Genomic DNA, 19,302 nt, shown 5'->3' with positions numbered 1-19,302 from the left:
AATGTGTTAATTCCTCATTCCGTGTCATTGTCACGTCTCTGTGTCTCTCTCCCAAAGTGATGTCAGTCTTTGTATTAGATCAACTGCCGGTGTCCAGTTTTCTCTTATTAGACAGAAAATAGTCCCTCATTCGGGGGGGAAAAAAAAGGATGAATGAATTGATGATGGTAAGTCTGGTATGAAAAGTGTTTAAAACCAAAAGAAATAGAGTGCAAATTCCAATGTAAACCATGGCTTTAGCTTTTATTTAATCATTTCAAACAGACCACACAGTATTACAACATATTAAGTGCTGCATGTCTTACGAAAACAGTTTTTGCAACTTCCAAAAAATTCACTTAAAAAAATAGGTATAAATACAAACATAATTATGTACAATTACCAGAAAAATAATGCTCATTGAAAAAAAAAAAACACAACTACACAGTCTGAATTCACATCGTCTAACCCTACATTATAAAAACAAACACACCCATTTACCAAACTATCAAACACACACACACACACACAAGCACACGTTTTCAAGTTTTGTTAGGACAGGACACTTAGCTTATCTCTGCAACGTAGAGGGAAAGCAAAATAAAAACAATAAGAATGCATCAACATGAAATTCAAACTTTCCAAATGTCTAAAACGCTTCAGAAAAAAAAAAAAAAAAAAAACACAAATAAAAGTCACACCTGCTCTAACCTCCGTTGCATGTCTATATTTCAATTGGCTGCACTGGAAAAGAACCTGAAATCTGAACAGTTCAGACAAACCCTCACGGTTTATATTCCAAACGATCTCAGAACAAGCAGAGGACAAAAAAAAAAAAGAAGAAACTGCTCCTCTCATTATAATCATTAATTACATATATTATTAACCAACCACATCTACAGCAGAGACGCTGGCTTTCATTCTCTTGGGTCATTTCCTCAGAAATACAATAGTAGTTTTACACTACGACGAAAAATAAGTCATTAAAAATCAGCTATTAAACGCATTAATAGAAGAGCAACTGATTCGGTCTGAGACTGTTCAATAAAGAATAAAGAGCGCTCATAATCTCTGGCTCGGGCTCCTGTATCAGCTACCACAACCCGCAAAGTCTGGCACAGTGTACGCGCCAACATAAAGCTCAAGGCCGGAGAGAGCAAATATGATTGGACGGAACCGAGCCGACGTCAGCGCCTTGAAATGGCTCGCGCTCCTGGATCTACAAGGACTTGTTGTATCACACATGAGTATTTCACAGCTTCATTCGTTGAAAAATGATCAAGATCAACCCTCACGTGGGGTTCATAAATGGCTTTCTTCGCTTGCTCTCGTCCACTGATTGACTCCTGTAAAGCTGCACGGCAGTTAAAGCTCACTTAATACAAGGCTGCCCCCTATGGGCCAAAGAGTGGCACAAACATTTAAGACTTTGGAAACAAGGAAGACAGAAAAAGTTCCTGAGTTTTTCACGGTGTGATATGCATAATAACCCCCATGCTTGTGTTTGGGTTACAACTTTTTCTAAAAAAACAAACTAAATTCCTGCTTTTCTTCACGATTTGATTTGCCTCCATTTTTTTTCAGTACATTTGGGATTTTTGCTTTAATATTATTATTAAAGGTAAGGTGTAAAACAGGCATGACAAAAAAAGAGTGATGGCTTCATAGTGTAAGGTTTCATATTTTGAGAAGGCATATCGCCTTCTCTTTCCCCTAAATTCACCCTCCGCCCCACCCCCAACCCCCGCGCGTCCTGCTTTTCAGACCTCAGCTCTTCAACAAATCCCCAAGATCGTAGGCGTCAAAGAAATCTGACACTCCCTCACCGTCCTCGAGGCTCCACAGGTAATCGTCGTGGTCCAGCGGCGGAGAGAAGCTGACAAATGGGGTGTTGGGATCCGGGTTGAACGAGGTACCGGGAAGCTGGTCCTCTGTGATCTGGAGCAGACTGGGCGGCAAACCCAGCAGACCCTCGACATCCAGCAGGGAGGACGCGGAGTTCGTAGCCGCGGATGCAGCTGGAGCTGACGTGGACATGTTCACTGTGTTGGAGGAGAGGACGGAGCAGGTGAGAGGTTGAGGTGAAGTCGTTGCGGTTCCTAGGTGATGAACTAATACACCATGAGTTCCAAATCATAGGATTTTAGCCTGACATTAAAATGTTTAAAATCGTAAAGTGAGACGACAGCGAACTTTAGGTTAACGAATTATCCCCAGTTCTCTGAAACATGAGTGAAACAGTTGGCATATGGACCAGGAGTCGTCCTTTCAGAAAACTGCAGGCTACCTGAGGTGTGGAGTAAGTCTGGAGAAGTGTGTGAATGTGTTTATCTGTTTCTATGGAGATGAGAATATCTTCCTCTCCTCTTGATCGATCATAACACAAACAGAAATGTAAACACGACAGCGGTTATATGGCGAGGTTTGTGGTACGGTTATCACTCGTGGTTATTAAACGAGTCAAACTCCACTTCATGGACCTCCTCTTCTCTAGGAGGTCCTGTTAAGCATAGAATTGAACTTGCAGCTCACCTCTGCCACGGCAACTCTATTTTTTTTTGCTCTAAACTCTAAAATGTCAGCGTGAGCTTTGCATTTGTCCGTGGTTACGTCTGAATTATAAAACAAGCTTACGTTCAACGGGCTCCTCTTTGACGCCGTACATTGCCGGTGCTATTGGGGTTGCAGTCGGAGGACAGAGGGGCTGAGGGAACTCCTTTTTCGGGGTGAGCAGGCTCTTGACGGGGCTCGCGTCTTCGAGGCCCTCTTCTGGACACAGGTAGACTTCGATTGGGCCATTTTTACTCTTTAAGTAGATCTGTAGTGATGCCTGCTGTAAGGGGAAAGGGACAAAGGGATGGATTAGCGTCCGTTTCAAACAGAAACAGAAATGTACAGCATCTCATATTCAGTGTAAACGATCTGCTTCTTGTTACCACAGCGCACCGATATGCATGTGATTACTGTGGACGAAGGTCACTTCTGATACTGAGCTAAAAGCTGACATCACTTTTATTTAAATAATGCAATTTGAAAACAAAGATTCACTCTCACCCCCGCTGCGTCTGGCACCTCCAGCTTCGTGTCCGCAGGCGCCTTGACGGCAATGACCGTCTGATCGCGGAGACTGCCGATGGAGTGTATGTCCTGGTACGTCACATATCCCAACGTGCAGGGGGCGGGGTCAAGGCTAACAACGGCAGCACATACTACTAGGTGGATCATTTTCTCATGTCACCGAGACGCGTGTAAAAGGATATCTCTGATTGTCTTTGTGGTCCGTGAGTTGTTTGAGCTGCGCCGTGCTCGACTGGATCAGTTCATCCAGGGACCGCTCCGCTCGCTCCAGGTCTCCCAGCTCCTTCCTGAGGGCACGCGCCTTCTCTCCTCCACCTGCACCGCCCTCAAACACGTCTGCAACCCTACGGCGCCGCAGAGCAAACGATGCATTGCTGACATTAAAAATGGGTGAGGGAACGGGCACGCTACTGAAAATGGCAACCCATGTAGTGATTAGTTACAGCCACTAGGTGTCAGATGAGCTCAGTGAACAGTACTGTTGTTAGAACTGATGTAGATGTACAATAGTTTATTTGCATTAAATGATGATGATAACAGATTATACCAAAAATTACATCTACATTTCTGATTCCTTTCAATATATACAATCCCTGGTGATAACTTTCAAACTCACAGCCACTGGATGTTATTCTTTGATTTCTTCCTGATCAGCTGCACTCCCTCCAGGACATTGGTGATGTCATAGATGCGTCTCTTCTGGACCTCCAGGACCTCGGTGGCCCAGTTCAGGTCAAGGACTCCGTCGGGAGACTCGGCAATCAGGCCCACAAATTTCTTGGTCAGCAGGCCGAGGGAGGTGTCGTACCGTGTCCGCTCCCCTGGAGACTTTGGAGCTGAGGGACGAAGATTTGAACAAATGGCACTCGTGTGAAAAAGACTGCGTGTTTGACACAAATCTACTTTTTCCCCCACACAGGTTTTCTGTAAATTTCAGAACCAAATCACATGGAATTGCATCCTGAATACAATAGTCCTCCTCACTGGTGTGTACAATATATAATGCATGTGACTGTGGCTCATATCTAAAAATATTATGCATAGTATTCAAAACAGAATATGTTTAACAGTATTTTATTTGAGTTTTTCTATGTTTTTCTTAGGTTTTTTTTTGGAAAATGATGCTACACTTGGGTATTTTTAATGTAATTGCACACTTTTATTTCAATGTTTGTATTGTGTCTTCTCATGTAGGGAGGTTCTCTTGAACCATGCAATACTCACTCCTTGGACTTGGTATCCTGACTGCGATGCTGCCTTTGCCTTTGGGCGTGCGGAACTCTGGGAGGTTAAGAGGGTCCTCTAGATCCAGCTTCCTTTTCGCCTGGAGAGCAAGAGTTCAAACACATCATAAAAACGAACGCGTCTCTCACCTCAGAAAGAAAATAAACATTTGGTCATCGTAGGGATTTGCAAGGTGTCTGCAGAACCCTGGGAACGATGCTGTTGTCCCGCCTACTTCACAAATCTCGCTCACTTTAACGTGTGTTGGTAAGACAAGTTGGAACGTGGAGGGCGACGGCTTCCTCTATGCAACCGTGCTGGCAAAAGTGCTAAATACCGGGGGTTGTTGAAAAGTGCCGTGTCGTAAATGTGACAACAGCCCTCAAGTGCAGAAACAAAGCAACCCCCTCACACTTTCCAAAGCACTTGAAGAGGGGCTGCTCTTGTATGTGTGTGTGTGTGTGACCTCAGCAGAAGGGGAGGGTGATCGGGTCTTGAACGACTGCCTGCATGCAAAACGCCAGGAAATCCCTGGCATCCCTCACTGACCTCTCCTCCCCCCCTCCTCCTCTCAAGCCTCCCTACGTCTCCTTTCTTCGACAGCTTAACTCAGTCTCTCCATAAACACGACTTTTGGACCCGAACATAAACGACTTGAAAGCGTCACGTGACCGTTGTGTTATGCCGTGACCTACATGTAAAAGTGAAAGTCACAACACTGCGACAGCACCCGCTCCCTCCAGAGTTGTGCTCAGTGACAAGGCCCTGACATGGAGAACGTTAACACGAGGTATATAAGCACATTTGTGGGAGAGGTGGCACCCACACAAAAGCACAATGGTGGACGGAGCCAACACGGCGTGGGAATTCGGCTCGTGAGCACGCCGGGTACTTTGCAGCATCTGGTCAGGAACCTCACCTTTCATGTATTTGCATTTCCTCCATGTCTCTGGACAAAATAAAACAGTAATCCCTCGCCTTGTTCGGTGCCACGGCTAATAGGTTTAGGCGAACTCTCAGAGACGGGGGGGGGGGAAGCGGTGCCGGGGGGCTGAAAGCACGTGTGGATGTGCTTGAGCGAGTGCCGGGATAATGAAGGCTGCCATTGTCCCGGCGTGCTTTCTGACACATCCACCTGTTGACTGGCGACATCTGGAGCAACACAGCCGAGCGTATGTGCTGCTGACGAGGCGGCCCTTAATGCCTCAGACCCTTCAGGCGGCCTTTGGAGACACTTCGGGGACATGGGACAGGACTGTGACAAAATGCAAGCGGTTGGCGCTAATTGTGGGAGTAAAAAGTTGTGTTTGTGTTGGCAACAGTATTTGTAAAGCACCAGCGGTTACAGAGAGGAATTAGATACCAGTCGGGGGGGGCCAGCAAGCAGTAACAGGTGAAGTTGGAGCGGGGAGACAATCCGCCTAGTTTCACTTCACTCGTCAGAATGCGGCGCGTCAGCATAAAATATAAAAAACCACAATAATTCAGCAAGACTCTCCGCGACTTCTGCGACCTAAATGTCTGCACTGTCAGACCTGTAAAAATTCACAGCCACAGGCCGGGTGACATGTTGTAAGGGGAGACCAACGGTTCTGCCCTGCAGCTGTATGGGTTGCGGAGGGGGTGCTCCCGTTTATGCACAAGGGATTTCTCTGCTGAGTCAGCGTCGCAACGCAAACACAGCTTCATACTGTGAAAACCGCATGAGACGAATCATCGACCTAGACGTTGAGTTAATAATCGAATTATTAATAATTTCATAATCTCCCATGTTTGTACGGTGCAACAAGTGAGTCAATTGCTCTCCTGTTCAGTTTTGTGTCTGGAAAAGTAGCATCAGTATCAGCCCCGATCACGTCTGCTACAACCTCACCCTGCCTGCCTGCCCAGTTACACCCCGAACTCTGCACCGTCAGCCTCAAATTTGTCGGACATTCTTTGGCTGATTCATCTCTATCTCTATCTCTCTGCTGCTGTGGTGAAATCTCCACAGCACTGTTTCTCACACACTCACACAGTGAGTCACACGTGGAGGATTTCTGCTGCTGGGCCTCTTCTCAAAACCAACAAACCCGGCTAGTCGGGCCGCCTCACTGGGACCCAGATTCCAGCCGAGCGAAGGGCAAGTTGCAGTACGCCTGCAAATAACGACCTGTGTGTCAACAACAGCCCTCACCACCACCACCACACCCTTGGTAGTCAAAGGAACAACAATGGCGGTGATGTGTTCCTCAAGAGGAAAGGGTGGATGTGGCCATTTGGGGTTCTGGTGGAGAGGTAGGGTCGGGGGTTTGGCTCATTTGATATGCAGATCTCCCCCCCCATTGAGAAACCAGGCTCCAGGGCCAGTGCTGGCCCAAGGCTGGAGTTAAAAAAAACAGTGAATGAGAGGAAATTTACACAGAGAGAGGTTTTTAGGTAAATAGAGTTGTCACACACTGGTGACATGAATCAGAAAAAGGGGCTCACCACATGGGGTCAACTTTGAATGCATGAGCGGTGCATTGCCGTCACGCGATAAAAAGAAGTCATTCGTTTACGTCGTTTCGCAGATTACGGAGCACATTCCGCCAAAAAAAATCGGAAGAACACGCACGTGTGACATAAGCGGGGGAATAAGTGTGACATTGTCTCCGGCGGTGGACATTATGCAGACGGCAAAGATCACGCTGGACTGTGGCCCGAAGCAAAACATAATTCCCTCCATTATGAAACAGACTGATAATCTGTTGTCACGTACAGCTGTGAGTTAACACAACATTATCAGCCAATAACTGATACGCCGCCTATTTTACTACAATTAACATGATTCAAAAGGTGAAGGTTCAATCTTTGCAGCCAAAAATCAAACATTAACTTCGTGGTTAAGCGTGTAATGACACATGACGCGAGACGGCCAGAGACGACAACGCAGAGATGTGATGCGTCACGTCAAAGTGACAGGAAGCGAGACGTACGTGAAGACGCACCGCTTCCTGTAAACATGACACATGACTGAGCACAAGCTGCTGTGTCGCATACATACAGCGTACAGCTCACATAGGTGCCACGCAGATTAGGATTACTGTGAATCAGAGAGTCTGCTTCGGTTATGTGCAAAATGTTCTGGGATTTGAAACCCTAAGTGGTCTCTGTGTGGTCCGTTACTGACAACAGTGAAGTCCACGTCTGGATTAAGCCGTTTTTTCAGCCATGAACTCCAGGTAACACCTAGAGAGACTGGGCCTGGACCTTGTCCAGATGATCTAGGTGAGATGTGTCTCCAACAGTGAAAAGATCTCTAGAAGATCCAGAGTGTCACACCTGGCTTGGTCCCACTGGATTTTCTTCTGGAGTTTCTTTTTGCCGTATTCCCACATAAACTCACGCAGACTTTTACTGGATTAGACTAATCTGGCAAGAACATTTAAGTCTTGGAGAATTTCAGCGCAGGTCTTTAAAGAACATGAAAAATGTCTTCTCATGAAATAAACAAGACTGAGTGTTGGAAGCTGTATGATAATAAGAAGTGAGACAAGGGAATAGGAAGGAAGGAAGGAAAAGGCCTTAGGATGGTTATAGGTCACTGTGCCATCACCCACCAGTGTAGCAAGCTTGCAAGACATTACAATCAGGTGTTGGTTTTAATGGACTCTCTAAACCTGGAGGTTTACCTAATTTTACTGAAATGTGATGAGGAAGTTTCATCACCGCGGGGACGTCAGGACTTTTGAAACCCGCCGCGTTTCTTTCAAAAGTACTTTACTCTTTCCCCGTCCCACATGAACTAACTGGACTTTAAACGACAACGCCTCCTTACACCAGCTGCCGTGTGCACACCAGCCCCCCTCCGGTCACTCAAAGTCAACGTGGTGACATCGTCATATTCTGTACTTATGTGCTGCAGCGGAGGGGGAAGAAGAACAGACAGCCCATTTATCAGGGTGAAAACACACCCGGCATTCTGGCTTCTTATCTGCAACTTGTAACCATCTTCGGGCCGCATCATAAACCAGCCCACATCCACGACGCTCCATATCAGGCCGGGGCCATGCAGCGCTGATGTCAGACTCTTGACGTGAAGAGGTTGGGACGCGAGATTAAATGAACGAGTGTGTGCGGTTCTTTTAAACGACACGTTCCCTGTCATCGTGATTCATGTCACCGTGGCGTACGTATGACGAGCCAGGTGGCCGCCTGTTTATCACTTTACTTATGTCCACCTAATCCTCTTGCAAGGACCTATTAGGCCCGAGGCCTGGGGGGGGGGTTAACCTGAGATTTGAAGACCCTGCACACATACTGACCCCTAACACCTGTAGCTTTGCTGCAATTCAGTCAATCTGGAAGAGTGCGGGGATTAAAAAAAAAAGGAGACAAACACAGCAAGGCCTCCAGCATTTTAAAGAACTCTGTTTATATAGCTCTGTTATTCTTTCTCGTCCTGCAACTGACTTTTCTCTCCCCTCCGTTTTCTTTTCTTCAGTTATGTTCACATGCAAATACAATCATCTGCTCACAGAAGGACACAGCAGTTGTCTAGACCTCTGACCTCTAACCTAAAGTCATATAACAGGTTACCCAGGTCTTGTTTTGCCTTAATAACAGGTGCAGTGAGAGCAGCTGTTGTAGGGGGGCGTAAACACATATAAAGCTGTTCAGATAAGAGTGTACACAACAATTTAGGGGGCTTTTCCTCTTCTTTTCTTAATCATCTGTCGATTATTACTCGGCTGTGTTGTGTTTTTGTTTCCCAGGCCTCAAAATGAAGGTGTCCCTATCTTGAGAAACCAAAAAAACAAAACACTGAGTTCACCGCAATAAGGGGAACAAGGAAAGAATTCACATGTGTGAGGGCTGAAGTGACAAGATGTTTGTTTGTATTTAAAACACGTTGTCATAGTCATGTGTAAAATGAGGTGTTTACATTGGCGTCTTCAGCCCACACCACCCTCCCTCAGTATTGTTTGACTGGGACCATGGGGGCCACTCACACGTCCCTTTGCACTAAAGAAGGGCCCCGAACTCTGAACAGACCCCCATCTCAACCCAAACATCACATCTCACACACACTTGGACTAAAGCTACAGCTGCACTGTAAAGATGTCACACACACACACACACACACACACAGTAACTCCTCTATGTCTTATCACGTCAAATTTGAATATTTGAATGTAGCACACACACACACACACACACACACACACAGACAGACACACAGAGTGGAAATCCAGGATTATTCCACCCACACATGCAGGAACAGGACTCAAGTGTGCTGTTCGACCGAATCAATCATCCCTTATGAGCTACTGTATGAAGGCACAGTGGTGCAGGGTGTGTTTGATTCGTTACCGGCAGTCGCCCGGAGGAGGATCTGACGGGTTTAGCCTCCGGTCCGTGGGGGGTTGAGTACAGGCTGCTGTTGGCTCTTTGTTCGGCCGCGGCGGTGTTGCAGATCTGGGTGAAGTAGCCCATCGGTACCGTGCTCATCGGTGGACTGGACAGTCCGGTGCTGAAGAAGTCGGCCTTCACTCCACCTGTGGACAAAAGCTTCAGCTGCTGCTTCTGCTGCTGGGAGCAGTGCAGACCCACCAGCGGGCGACCCGGCGCAGGAGAGACGCCTTTAGGCGTTCGCATCATTTTGTTGTTTGTTTGTTTTTTACTGTTAAACTAAATGAAACCGGACTGATGTGGTCTAGTCCGCTGAAGACGACCACAGTCCTCTCTGTGACAAATCCTCCTCCGGATGCTCCGTGATCTGTGGCTCCTGCAGTCTTTCTGTGGCAAATATATCTACTGTAATAATAAAAAAAACGAGCCAAAAGCAACTCATTCAGGAGTTAAACCTTCAAAATACACACGTTAAAAATATGTTCTTGTAGTAATATCCGCCACAATACACACACACAGCAGACAGCAGACAGATCCGTGTTGTTGTCCTTTGTCCGGCCAAGTTATTTAGAAAATAAATAAAGACAAAACGTTTTAAAGTCCGGTTTCAGAAGTGTTTCTTCTCCCCCCCTCAAGTCTCATGAGGATCTGGTTTAAGATCCTTGTTGTTGCGTTCGCTGCCTGTGGCGCACAGAATCAGAGTCAGACCTGGTCTCAGTGTGATGTGAATCCGGTCCGTGCTGCTCGCAGCTTCGCTCTCCATAAAAGAGAAGAAGAAGAAGAACAGCAGCTCTTTTTTTTTTTTTCTTTTAGCGCCAAACTTCGTCCCGCGAAATTCGGATCTCCCGCGACTAGACGTGGCCTCTGATTGGCTCCTGGCACGTTCGGCTTGTCACATTTGCATAAAACAGTTGTTCGGGGCTGGCGTTCGTCCTCTTAAAGGGCCAGCAGCACAAGTTTGGTGCATAATGTTCCTTTATGTCCAGACTGGAGCTGGAGACAATAACCACCAAGATAAAGGAGTCCAGTCTATGAAATAACAGAAAACAGCAAATACACGATCCACATAATGTAATAAAAGTACTTTTAACTTTCTTAACTGAACCTCCTTGTGTGATGAAACAAGTTTGAACTAAAATCTCACTAAAATAATATACTGCACAATGACTTACGTTACGTGTAAGTAGTAGTGACCATATCATTTTCAAATAATGTGTTTTACCAGGTTAGTTATCAATAAACACTCAAATACAAGCACTGGGAATTAAAAAATAAGCAAATATAAGACACTATAGAGAAATGTGCGTACGCATCAATAATTATTTGTTATAGGATTCAATTCCTGCATCTTTTTAATATGTAAAAATACATTTTAAAAAAAGAAGAAGAAAAGAGCTGTTTTGTTGTTTACAGGGGAGTTGATATTTTAATGTGATGAAATAGTGAGGCGTTTGTACATGATAATTGGATTCATTTGGAAGCACTCTTGCTTATTGGCTCAGAGGAGATATTGAAAGAAAACAACCCCTCCCCCACTCACATCTACCAGACCCAAGCCATATGACTTGACCCCCATTGGCCAAGAAAAAAAAGAAAGAGTGCCAGTTAAAGCGAGGCTATTGTCATGCTTATATCTGAAGTATATTTCACTTTAGTTTCAAATCGGAGTGTAGTTTGAATACAAAATGCGATCAAAGGACAAATGACTGGTATAACCCAATACATACATAGGTTTACAGAACATAAAGACATGGAGTTGCTTAACACGCTTAGTTAATATGATTCCAATTCTAACAGAAGTGGCAAATAACGCAACTTAGATCATCTCCACCCTCAGTCACTTCCTCTTTCATGTATCACTACAGGAACAGGAGTTGGTGGCTTTGCATAATCTACAATCAGTGGTGGGAATTCAGACTCACTCATGTACGACTATGCTCACTTTCCTTAGGTTTTTAGGGGGAACTCATTTCTTAGAAAGCATCTCCTGGAAGGTCTCACCTTTTCTTTTTTTCCTCTTTTATGTGTTGAGGTTATAAATCCTTCCTTGTCTACTTGGGGGGGGGGGGTTTCAAAGCCTTGGCAGCTCCAGATCCAGTGCTGACCTGGAAACACAATAAGATCCCGAGCCATTCAAAGTCATTCAAAGACCTGAATGATCATCATGGTGCTTGTGGGGGCAAAAGTACGGAAGAGGATTAAGGCCAAATGTAAAAGAAAACAAAAAAAACAACCTGAGATTAAAGTCAGAATTCTGACCCTTTTTCAATAGTGACTTTTTTCCTCTGAATTCTGGGATTAAAGTCAAAATTCTGACTTTTTTTAAATTTATTCATCCTCTTCCATACAAAACCTAAGATAATCAATATGTTTTAAAACAAAGTGTACAACGTATGAATGAACCTTTTAAATGTATATGAGGAACTGGGTCAACACTACAGCGTTCGACTGTTGACTGTTTTTTACAACAGACAAAACTAAACATCTGCTGCGTTTTCGCTGCAGATCCAGTCAAACAGAAACGTGGCGTCACATCACGTTCACACTCTCGCAATGACACATATGTCAAAACCTGCTCTGGTTTGGAGCTGCTGTCTTTTACACTGATGAAACCTTTGAGCGTCACCGTGGCCTGGACTGAGCCTGTTCATTCACTATTTATCTTACTATAATCACTGTCTGGTGCGTTGTGCTTTTTGTTGTAACCCTAACCTTTTGTAGTTCACTGTAACATCCATAGCAGGGAGCTTATCTTGTCTTTAGAGTCTTTACATTCCTCGGATGTCAGGAGGAAGTTGTTGTTTTATTCCCAGCCAACACTCCCATCTTGTGGCAGATCACTGGCGCTTCGATGTACTTTTTCTTCTGATGAAATAGGAAAAACACAACAAAGCCTATTGTTTTTGTTTTTTTTAACAGTTTTTGATAGTATTCTGACAAAATGTAGACCATGAAATACACACAATTAAAAGTGGTTAAAAGAGTCACCTCATTACAGCTTGTTTTTGGACTGCATGTGCTTTACATTTGACTTTAATGCAGCATTAACACTGTTAGTGTTAATACAGGTTCAACACAACTATGAAATTGTAAAAAAAATAATAATAACAGTCCTTGAGATTAGGAAACACATATTCACCATTAATTAGTAACATATTGGCTCTAAATTAGTCATTATTAAGTACTTATTAATGCCTTATTCAGCATGGCTTTATTATACAACCAGTAAGGAAGTTGTTGTATGAATAATGATCTCAATATGCTTTGCTTAGTATGGACTATATAAGGTGGTAGTACCACAAGAATAGTTATTCTCCCTTAATAACACTGGTCTGTTCTTATGTAATAAAACCCTTATTAACCAACACATGTTCCCTAATCTAAAGTTGCCTCCTTTTCCTATTCTTGTGATACTACCAGCTTATAAAGTCCATACTAATGGATTTTATATATACAATAACTTCCTTACTTACTAGTAATAAGCAATAATTCTGAGGTTATTGAGGGAAAACTCTTAGTTAATGGCTTACATGGCTTTAATAAGGCCATGCAGAAAAAGGCTAATAAGTACTGAACAATGACTAATTAAGAGCCAATAAGTTTCTAATTTGCACGCTAATAAGGAACTAATTAATGGTGAATATGTGTTCCCTAATCTAAAGTGTTACCATATTTACATTTTAATGTTTATCAATATGCATTGTCCCTTTCCTTAAATAAAAAATTATAATAATAATTAAAAACAATAATTATTGTTCACCTGTTTATAAGGCGAAATTGGGGCCACGTGATCATCAGGGGCCCCAAGTAAGTGTGTGGAGGAAAATCATTTTAATATTATAAAGAAATCTAGATATCTTCAGATGTCTAAATATTGTTCAGCTTAAGGTATTTTGGTTTTATTTTGCAGCAAATCTGTCATTAAACTGCTTCCCTTTGAATATGAAAGTGCAAATGAATACTACGAATAAGAATAATAATACATTATTCATACTACTTTTGTTATTTCACTGCCCTCGAAGTGTGACGAACACAACTATAGTTACTGCAATTAAAAAAGTGTGACATGGGGATCAATAATAGTCCAGCACCGGTTTCATCCGAGCTGGTGGGAGGGGTGCCCCCGAAATCAAATACAGCTCAGGGCCCCATTTAGGCTTGGGCCGGCCTTAAAATACTGAGACGTTGACATGGTTTCACCACTAGATGGAGCTGCAGCCATATTGTTATTGTGAGCGGAGCAGACAAGAACTGGGTCAACTCGTTTGGCGAGATTGTCTTTTAGTTTGTTGTGTGTCAATAAGAGACAGGAAAAACCCCAGTGTTTCTCTTACTGTTGCTCATTAACCACATGAGGCGATGGTTACTGCCCTGTGTGTGTGTGTGTGTGTGTGTGTGTGTGTGTGTGCCATCACTTACTGACTGACATCCACCAGGCGGAGTAGTTTGCTAAACTTTAAAGACATAAAGTAACATCACTCTCCAAGCATTGCACAGTTAATGTATGATTTACGACTGAATATTTGCAATTGGGCTGATAAGATTGTTAAAAGTGGTTTAAATGATCGCGGTGAATTATTGATTATGCATTTTGATAACCATATTTATCGTTGAATTAAATCCATTTAAGCTTGTCTGCATGGAGGAGCAAGATACAAAGCGAACTTGTCCAAGATGACGTTCCACGCTTTGAAAAATGACAAGAAGAGCTGGTTTGTTGGTTTCTTATCACGTCTGCGTCTATTAAGGAGCCGAGCTGCTGATATGGAAAAATAGAAGTTCTCACAGGAAACTCCCTTCATTTGATTTCCAACCACTCAACCTCTGAATTCACACAAGCACATCCTGTTGTATCAGCATTTCACCGTCATCCAGAGCCCAGCGAGACAGAAGTCAGCATCATTCTCACCTTCTGAGGAACAACGGGCCCACTTTCATTCACATCAGCATCCGCCAACAAACAAACACACACAGTTGTCACCCCACGCCGTTGAGTTGATTCACATCTTTTATTTCATTACATAAGAACAATACATAGGAAGGAAAAAAAACAAAACAACTTTAGAATAAAAGAGTTTATGAAACTCACGTCGGCATCGTCTGTAGAAATCGACACAATCCCCACAAACGTTTACAATTAACTCTAGTGTAGAGTTCTGATTATACAAAGTGACTCACACCTAACATACCCCCACAGCAGATATGTACACATTCGTATGAAGTTGGAACAGTCGACAGATAATTAAGACGACAGATTTCACGTGGAGGGGGGGAAATGATTTTTAAATCGTGGATTCAGATTGGCTGTGAATTTAGTCCACACACAAAAAAAAAGGTTTGGAATGTAACACGATAATTAAAAAAAGAGGAAGAATTGACTTCTATCTATCCATGTTTGTTGAAGGGGGGGGGGGGGGTCACTTTCATTTTCCAGTCCTGGCTTCTGCTTTGGTGTGTTGATTTGTCTGTCCAGGGGCCAAAGAATGAGTCTCTGTTTTCTTGCTCATGCGCTACTGTTGATTCCCACTCATCCAGGGAACAGTCCACTCCTCCCCCCCCTCCCCTGCCTTTTCTTCAAAACCTCCTCCTCCCTCCTCCTCCTCCTTCTTCTTCTCTTCTCTCAAATACCTATCCCACCCTCTCTGCCCCTCTTGTCCTCTTGCCCGGACTGAAGTGGAGACATGTGTTTCCCTGCACCTGCATGGAGAGAAAAGGAAGAAAAGTGAAGTCAGATCTCTCCCCTCTCACTCACCCCTGCCTCCACCCTCCCCCCTCCTCCGCCCCCCCCTCCCTGCAGAGGGAGCGCAGACAGACTGGCGCCGAGCATGGAACTTTCATTAACCCCAGGCAGATAGCAATGAATCCGCTACACATTCACTGCTCTTGTCTAATTGGCAACAACAAATGTGACTGTGGCGAGAACGTGTGGACGTCTATCATCGGCATGACAGTCACAGTCCACTTTTAGAGTTATTAACACACTGGTTTCATACTGGAAGTCAAAACAACACACTAACTGTATATGACACACACATGTTAGGATTGATTAAATAAAAAAAAAAAAGTACCTTATATGTCATCGTCGTCCTAGTGGCACAACCGTTTTTCTTCTTTGGAGAAATTATGAGTGAGGTCCGCAGTCTGATGAGGAGCAAACAAATGACTGTTAGTCACAATAACAACAAATAATGAGAAAACACAACACGACTGGGCTTCAAACTGTGTTAACTGGTTATTATGTCCCTTTTTATTGTAAGTAAATATAAGGAAATAACAGCTAGAAGAAGAAGCTGAACAGCTGATGTGTGTCTTCTCCTCACCTTTATTGACAGAACCATCTCCGGCGCGCTCGCGTCTTCCGCCTCCAGCGCGATCTGCAGGTCGAAGATGTAGTCGATGACGTGCTGCAGGATCTCCACCTGGCTCACGGACTTGTTCTGCGGGATGCTCGGCACCAGCTCCTTCAGCTTCGAGTAGCAGTCGTTCATGTCGCACAGCGCGTTCGCCGGCTCCTCCAGACACGAGTGCTTGTTATTCCGGCTGATGGTGAGACTCTGCTCCGAGATGCAGCACACGGCCTTGTAGCAGCTCCTCACCGAGCGGACGGGACTGATGGCTTTCATGATCAACAACAAAGATGATGAAGAAGATGAAGATGAAGATGAAGAAGAAGACGGAGCCTGGTGTTTGAGTAGATCAGTGTCGCTGAGTTCCTCCCGAACGTCCGTGTTGAGCAGAGCGTCAGTGTTTTCACCCTGACAGCCGCGTTACACTTTGCTTTTATACGCCGCGCGCCCGGCCACGCCCCCCCTTTTTCGCATCGCCCGCGGATTGGTCAGCGTGAAACTCGCGAGCGCTCTGATTGGCTGAAGTCGCCTTGTGGACGGGACTGGAAAGTATGAGGAAACGAGGCTGCGGACGCCTGGAGGAGCTGTCAATCACGGAGTCACCTCTCTTCAGGTGCGACGTGTGTATTAAAAAAAACAAACACAAACAAATAAAAGTCATGTGAATGTTAAAAAGTGTTAAAAATTTCACAGTTTAAACCCAGAAATGATCATAAACTCTTCTTTTTGTCAGGTTTGGGTAAAAACTACATGTCATGTACAGCCTGTGTTACAATAGTCTGTATTTATTTAACACTTTTAACATAATTTATATAAACATATTCATAACAAACTATGATATAGGTAAAAGGTCAACAGGGGGCATGGATTTATCCCCAAAATATTTCATTATAGTGATAAGTAAATAGATATGTAGTCTATTTACTGTCTGGTTGTTTGTGTGTGTTTTTTGTGGCTCTGCCACTGATTCTGTTCCTCTTTGTGTAATAGAATCTCAAATGTCTCTCTTTCCACCGCAGAGCACCAAAGCAATAAAGTCGCCCTCTTTACCAAAACTTCCCATCCAAGACTCGTGGATGTGAAAATTATATTTCCCCAATCTCCAAATGTCACTGTCTTTTACTTTTTACATCAAAGCACGTCCCGTTCTGCTCCTATTTGGGTCTTATTTTTCCCCTTTTCTCACAATCCTGTTTTGTGGAGGAATGCAGGCCTGAGCCAGCTGTGTGTCCTATCCCGGCCCAGCTGTGTTGATCTAACGCGCCAGTCCCAGACATGCTGGCGCCAGCCTCCCGACGTCATCCATTCACCCCGACGCGCACTCTCGTCTTTGGCAGACGGCCCGCCCTCCCCCGTCCACCAGCAGAGGAGAGAGCAGCACAGGCGCTCAGAGATCTGATTGGCTCTCCCGGCCTGTCACTCCCAGACAGAGCTCCACGCCTCCTCTCCTCTGCAGTGTATGAATTTATGTAGACACACAACTTTCCAAACACTCGCGGAACTTGTGTAACAATGAGCGAGGAAATCATGACTCATGAGAATAAAAGTGACAGCAGAAGCTTCATCCACACGTTTGTTTGAATGTTTGAACATTATTTAACTACTATTGCATTTAGTCACTGATAGGGAGTGTGAAGTCATTTAATCTCACCTACAAGTGTACGAACTGTACAAAAAACCACTATCTTAACTATAAATAAACTTGCTGTGTCACGTCAAACAAGAGTTTCACTAAGAGGATTAGGGCACCATGTGAATTTTCTTTGGAACAAAAGTTTAAAAATAAAAAAGAATTCTGAGGGGAAAAAAAGAGGATGACTTTCATCTCAGAAGTCAGGCTGTTTTGCAATTTGCCTTTTTACATTTGGCCCTAATCCTCTTCTCTACACCAGCAATTTTGAGTGAAGATAACATTTGAGATTATAACCATTGCCATTTTAAGTTAAAGTCACTACCATTGTTAACTTCTCCTTAGATGTTTCCCTTATCTGTTTCCTGCACATAACACGGAATCCGATCACACTGAATCAGATTACACTGAATCAATACACATGTTTTTTTCCCCCTCAAAAGAATACACTTTGTTGTAGTTTTTTAACAAATGTTCTATTTCTGCTTTTCTTTCTTAGCTCAAATCTTACAGGCGTGAGTTAAATGACCGCTGCCGATGAGTCAAGACGGCGCTAGCTGCGAGTTTTTAACTTCTCAAAACGTAATAACTCGTGTTCAGCGCAAACAATTGTGCTGTTGAAGAAGGAGAACTATCCTATTGCGCCGTGTCTGTGAAGCCGTGGTTGGATCCTTTCGCGGCGGTTGCTCAACAGTGTGTGTGCCAGCTCGTGTGTTCACAACGGTTTCGTAACCCACGACTCACCAGTTCAGAACTGATGGGTGGGTCTAGTTCAGGTTTGTCTCCTCTGTCTCAACACACACACTTTTTAAGCCGTTGAGCAAGTAGAAGCTCGCTACATTCTTATCTTCCTTTCTGGACACATTTGTGCGTTAAAAAGAGCCGCTGCAGAGATTATGCAGAGGTTTAACAGATGTTCACGTCCTCCTCCTGGCAATCCCCCCCCCACACACACACACACACTCCACACAAGTTGACCCTGCATGACAAGCCACTCAGCGACCTCTCTCCCTCTCTTTGGAGCAAACCGCAATATTGAGCTGTGAGAGAGGACTTCGTCCTATAGCGCTTCTTTGGAGATACAGTGCACTGAAAGAGTGTCCAAATAAGCCTTTGACCTCAAATATCTGTCTTAAATATGTCAAGGGGAGGACAAATATTGCTCCAAATTCCCCAGGTCTGGTGGGAAAACAAGTGTTTATGTTAGCCGAGTAACTAAACTGCTGGAGGGGTCGGGGTAAAATAGATGGAGCGATTACGGGCTCTGTAACAATAAAACAAACATGATTTGACTCCAGTCCTCATGGACAATAACATGACTCCCCCTGCACATCTATACCGTACTGCAGACTGTTCATATTGACAGGGACACACTGATAAGAAGTGACCTGTTGTGCCTTCCCAGCCTCCTATGGGACACAATCACAGCACGGGACAGCTCCTCTAAACGTCCTGTAAACGGTCGTGATGGTGATTCTCGACGAGACAACTCGCCCAACCACTGAGACACCATGGCTCACTTTTTTTTCAATTTACATTTTATGTCAGCAAATGACTTTTGATACTTAAGTACAGTAAATGTTAATACAGTATTATTATAACAACTTCTACCAAAGTCATTTTCTGGAAACACACTTGTACTTTTTACACAAGACTGCATAGATGTTAAAA

General features: G+C 44.1%; 2 protein-coding genes across 2 annotated transcripts; both read right to left on the bottom strand.

Annotated features, from left to right (window-relative positions):
* Positions 1–216: 216 nt before the first annotated feature.
* Positions 217–10,896, bottom strand: e2f2 (E2F transcription factor 2). Its single transcript, XM_058616245.1, has 7 exons — positions 9,616–10,896; positions 4,282–4,381; positions 3,674–3,893; positions 3,240–3,401; positions 3,034–3,148; positions 2,614–2,812; positions 217–2,021 (listed from the first exon to the last, which is right to left on the bottom strand). Exons 1-7 carry the CDS (start codon positions 9,901–9,903, stop codon positions 1,747–1,749), a joined length of 1,359 nt encoding a protein of 452 aa, XP_058472228.1. The 5' UTR covers positions 9,904–10,896; the 3' UTR covers positions 217–1,746.
* Positions 10,897–14,644: 3,748 nt separating this feature from the next.
* On the bottom strand, positions 14,645–16,417 carry id3 (inhibitor of DNA binding 3). Its single transcript, XM_058614520.1, has 3 exons — positions 15,975–16,417; positions 15,723–15,795; positions 14,645–15,351 (listed from the first exon to the last, which is right to left on the bottom strand). The coding sequence occupies exons 1-2, from the start codon at positions 16,275–16,277 to the stop codon at positions 15,742–15,744; spliced, it is 357 nt and encodes a 118-aa protein (XP_058470503.1). The 5' UTR covers positions 16,278–16,417; the 3' UTR covers positions 14,645–15,351; positions 15,723–15,741.
* Between the last annotated feature and the right edge of the window lie 2,885 nt (positions 16,418–19,302).

This window comes from Solea solea, chromosome 18 (assembly GCF_958295425.1).
Source record: "Solea solea chromosome 18, fSolSol10.1, whole genome shotgun sequence".
NCBI lineage: Eukaryota > Metazoa > Chordata > Actinopteri > Pleuronectiformes > Soleidae > Solea > Solea solea.
The sequence above is the reverse complement of the archived record's forward strand: the minus strand, read 5'-3'. Positions and strand labels throughout refer to the sequence as shown.

Excerpts from the sequence above, each read along its gene's own strand:
- e2f2 (XM_058616245.1), bottom strand. The coding sequence starts at position 9,903 with ATGATGCGAACGCCTAAAGGCGTCTCTCCTGCGCCGGGTCGCCCGCTG. Across the intron at positions 3,149-3,239 it reads GACCACAAAGACAATCAGAG|GTTGGGATATGTGACGTACC; the intron begins ATATCCTTTTAC and ends CGCCCCCTGCAC. Across the intron at positions 2,813-3,033 it reads AGGTGCCAGACGCAGCGGGG|CAGGCATCACTACAGATCTA; the intron begins GTGAGAGTGAAT and ends TTCCCCTTACAG.
- id3 (XM_058614520.1), bottom strand. The coding sequence starts at position 16,277 with ATGAAAGCCATCAGTCCCGTCCGCTCGGTGAGGAGCTGCTACAAGGCC. Across the intron at positions 15,796-15,974 it reads AGATGGTTCTGTCAATAAAG|ACTGCGGACCTCACTCATAA; the intron begins GTGAGGAGAAGA and ends GCTCCTCATCAG.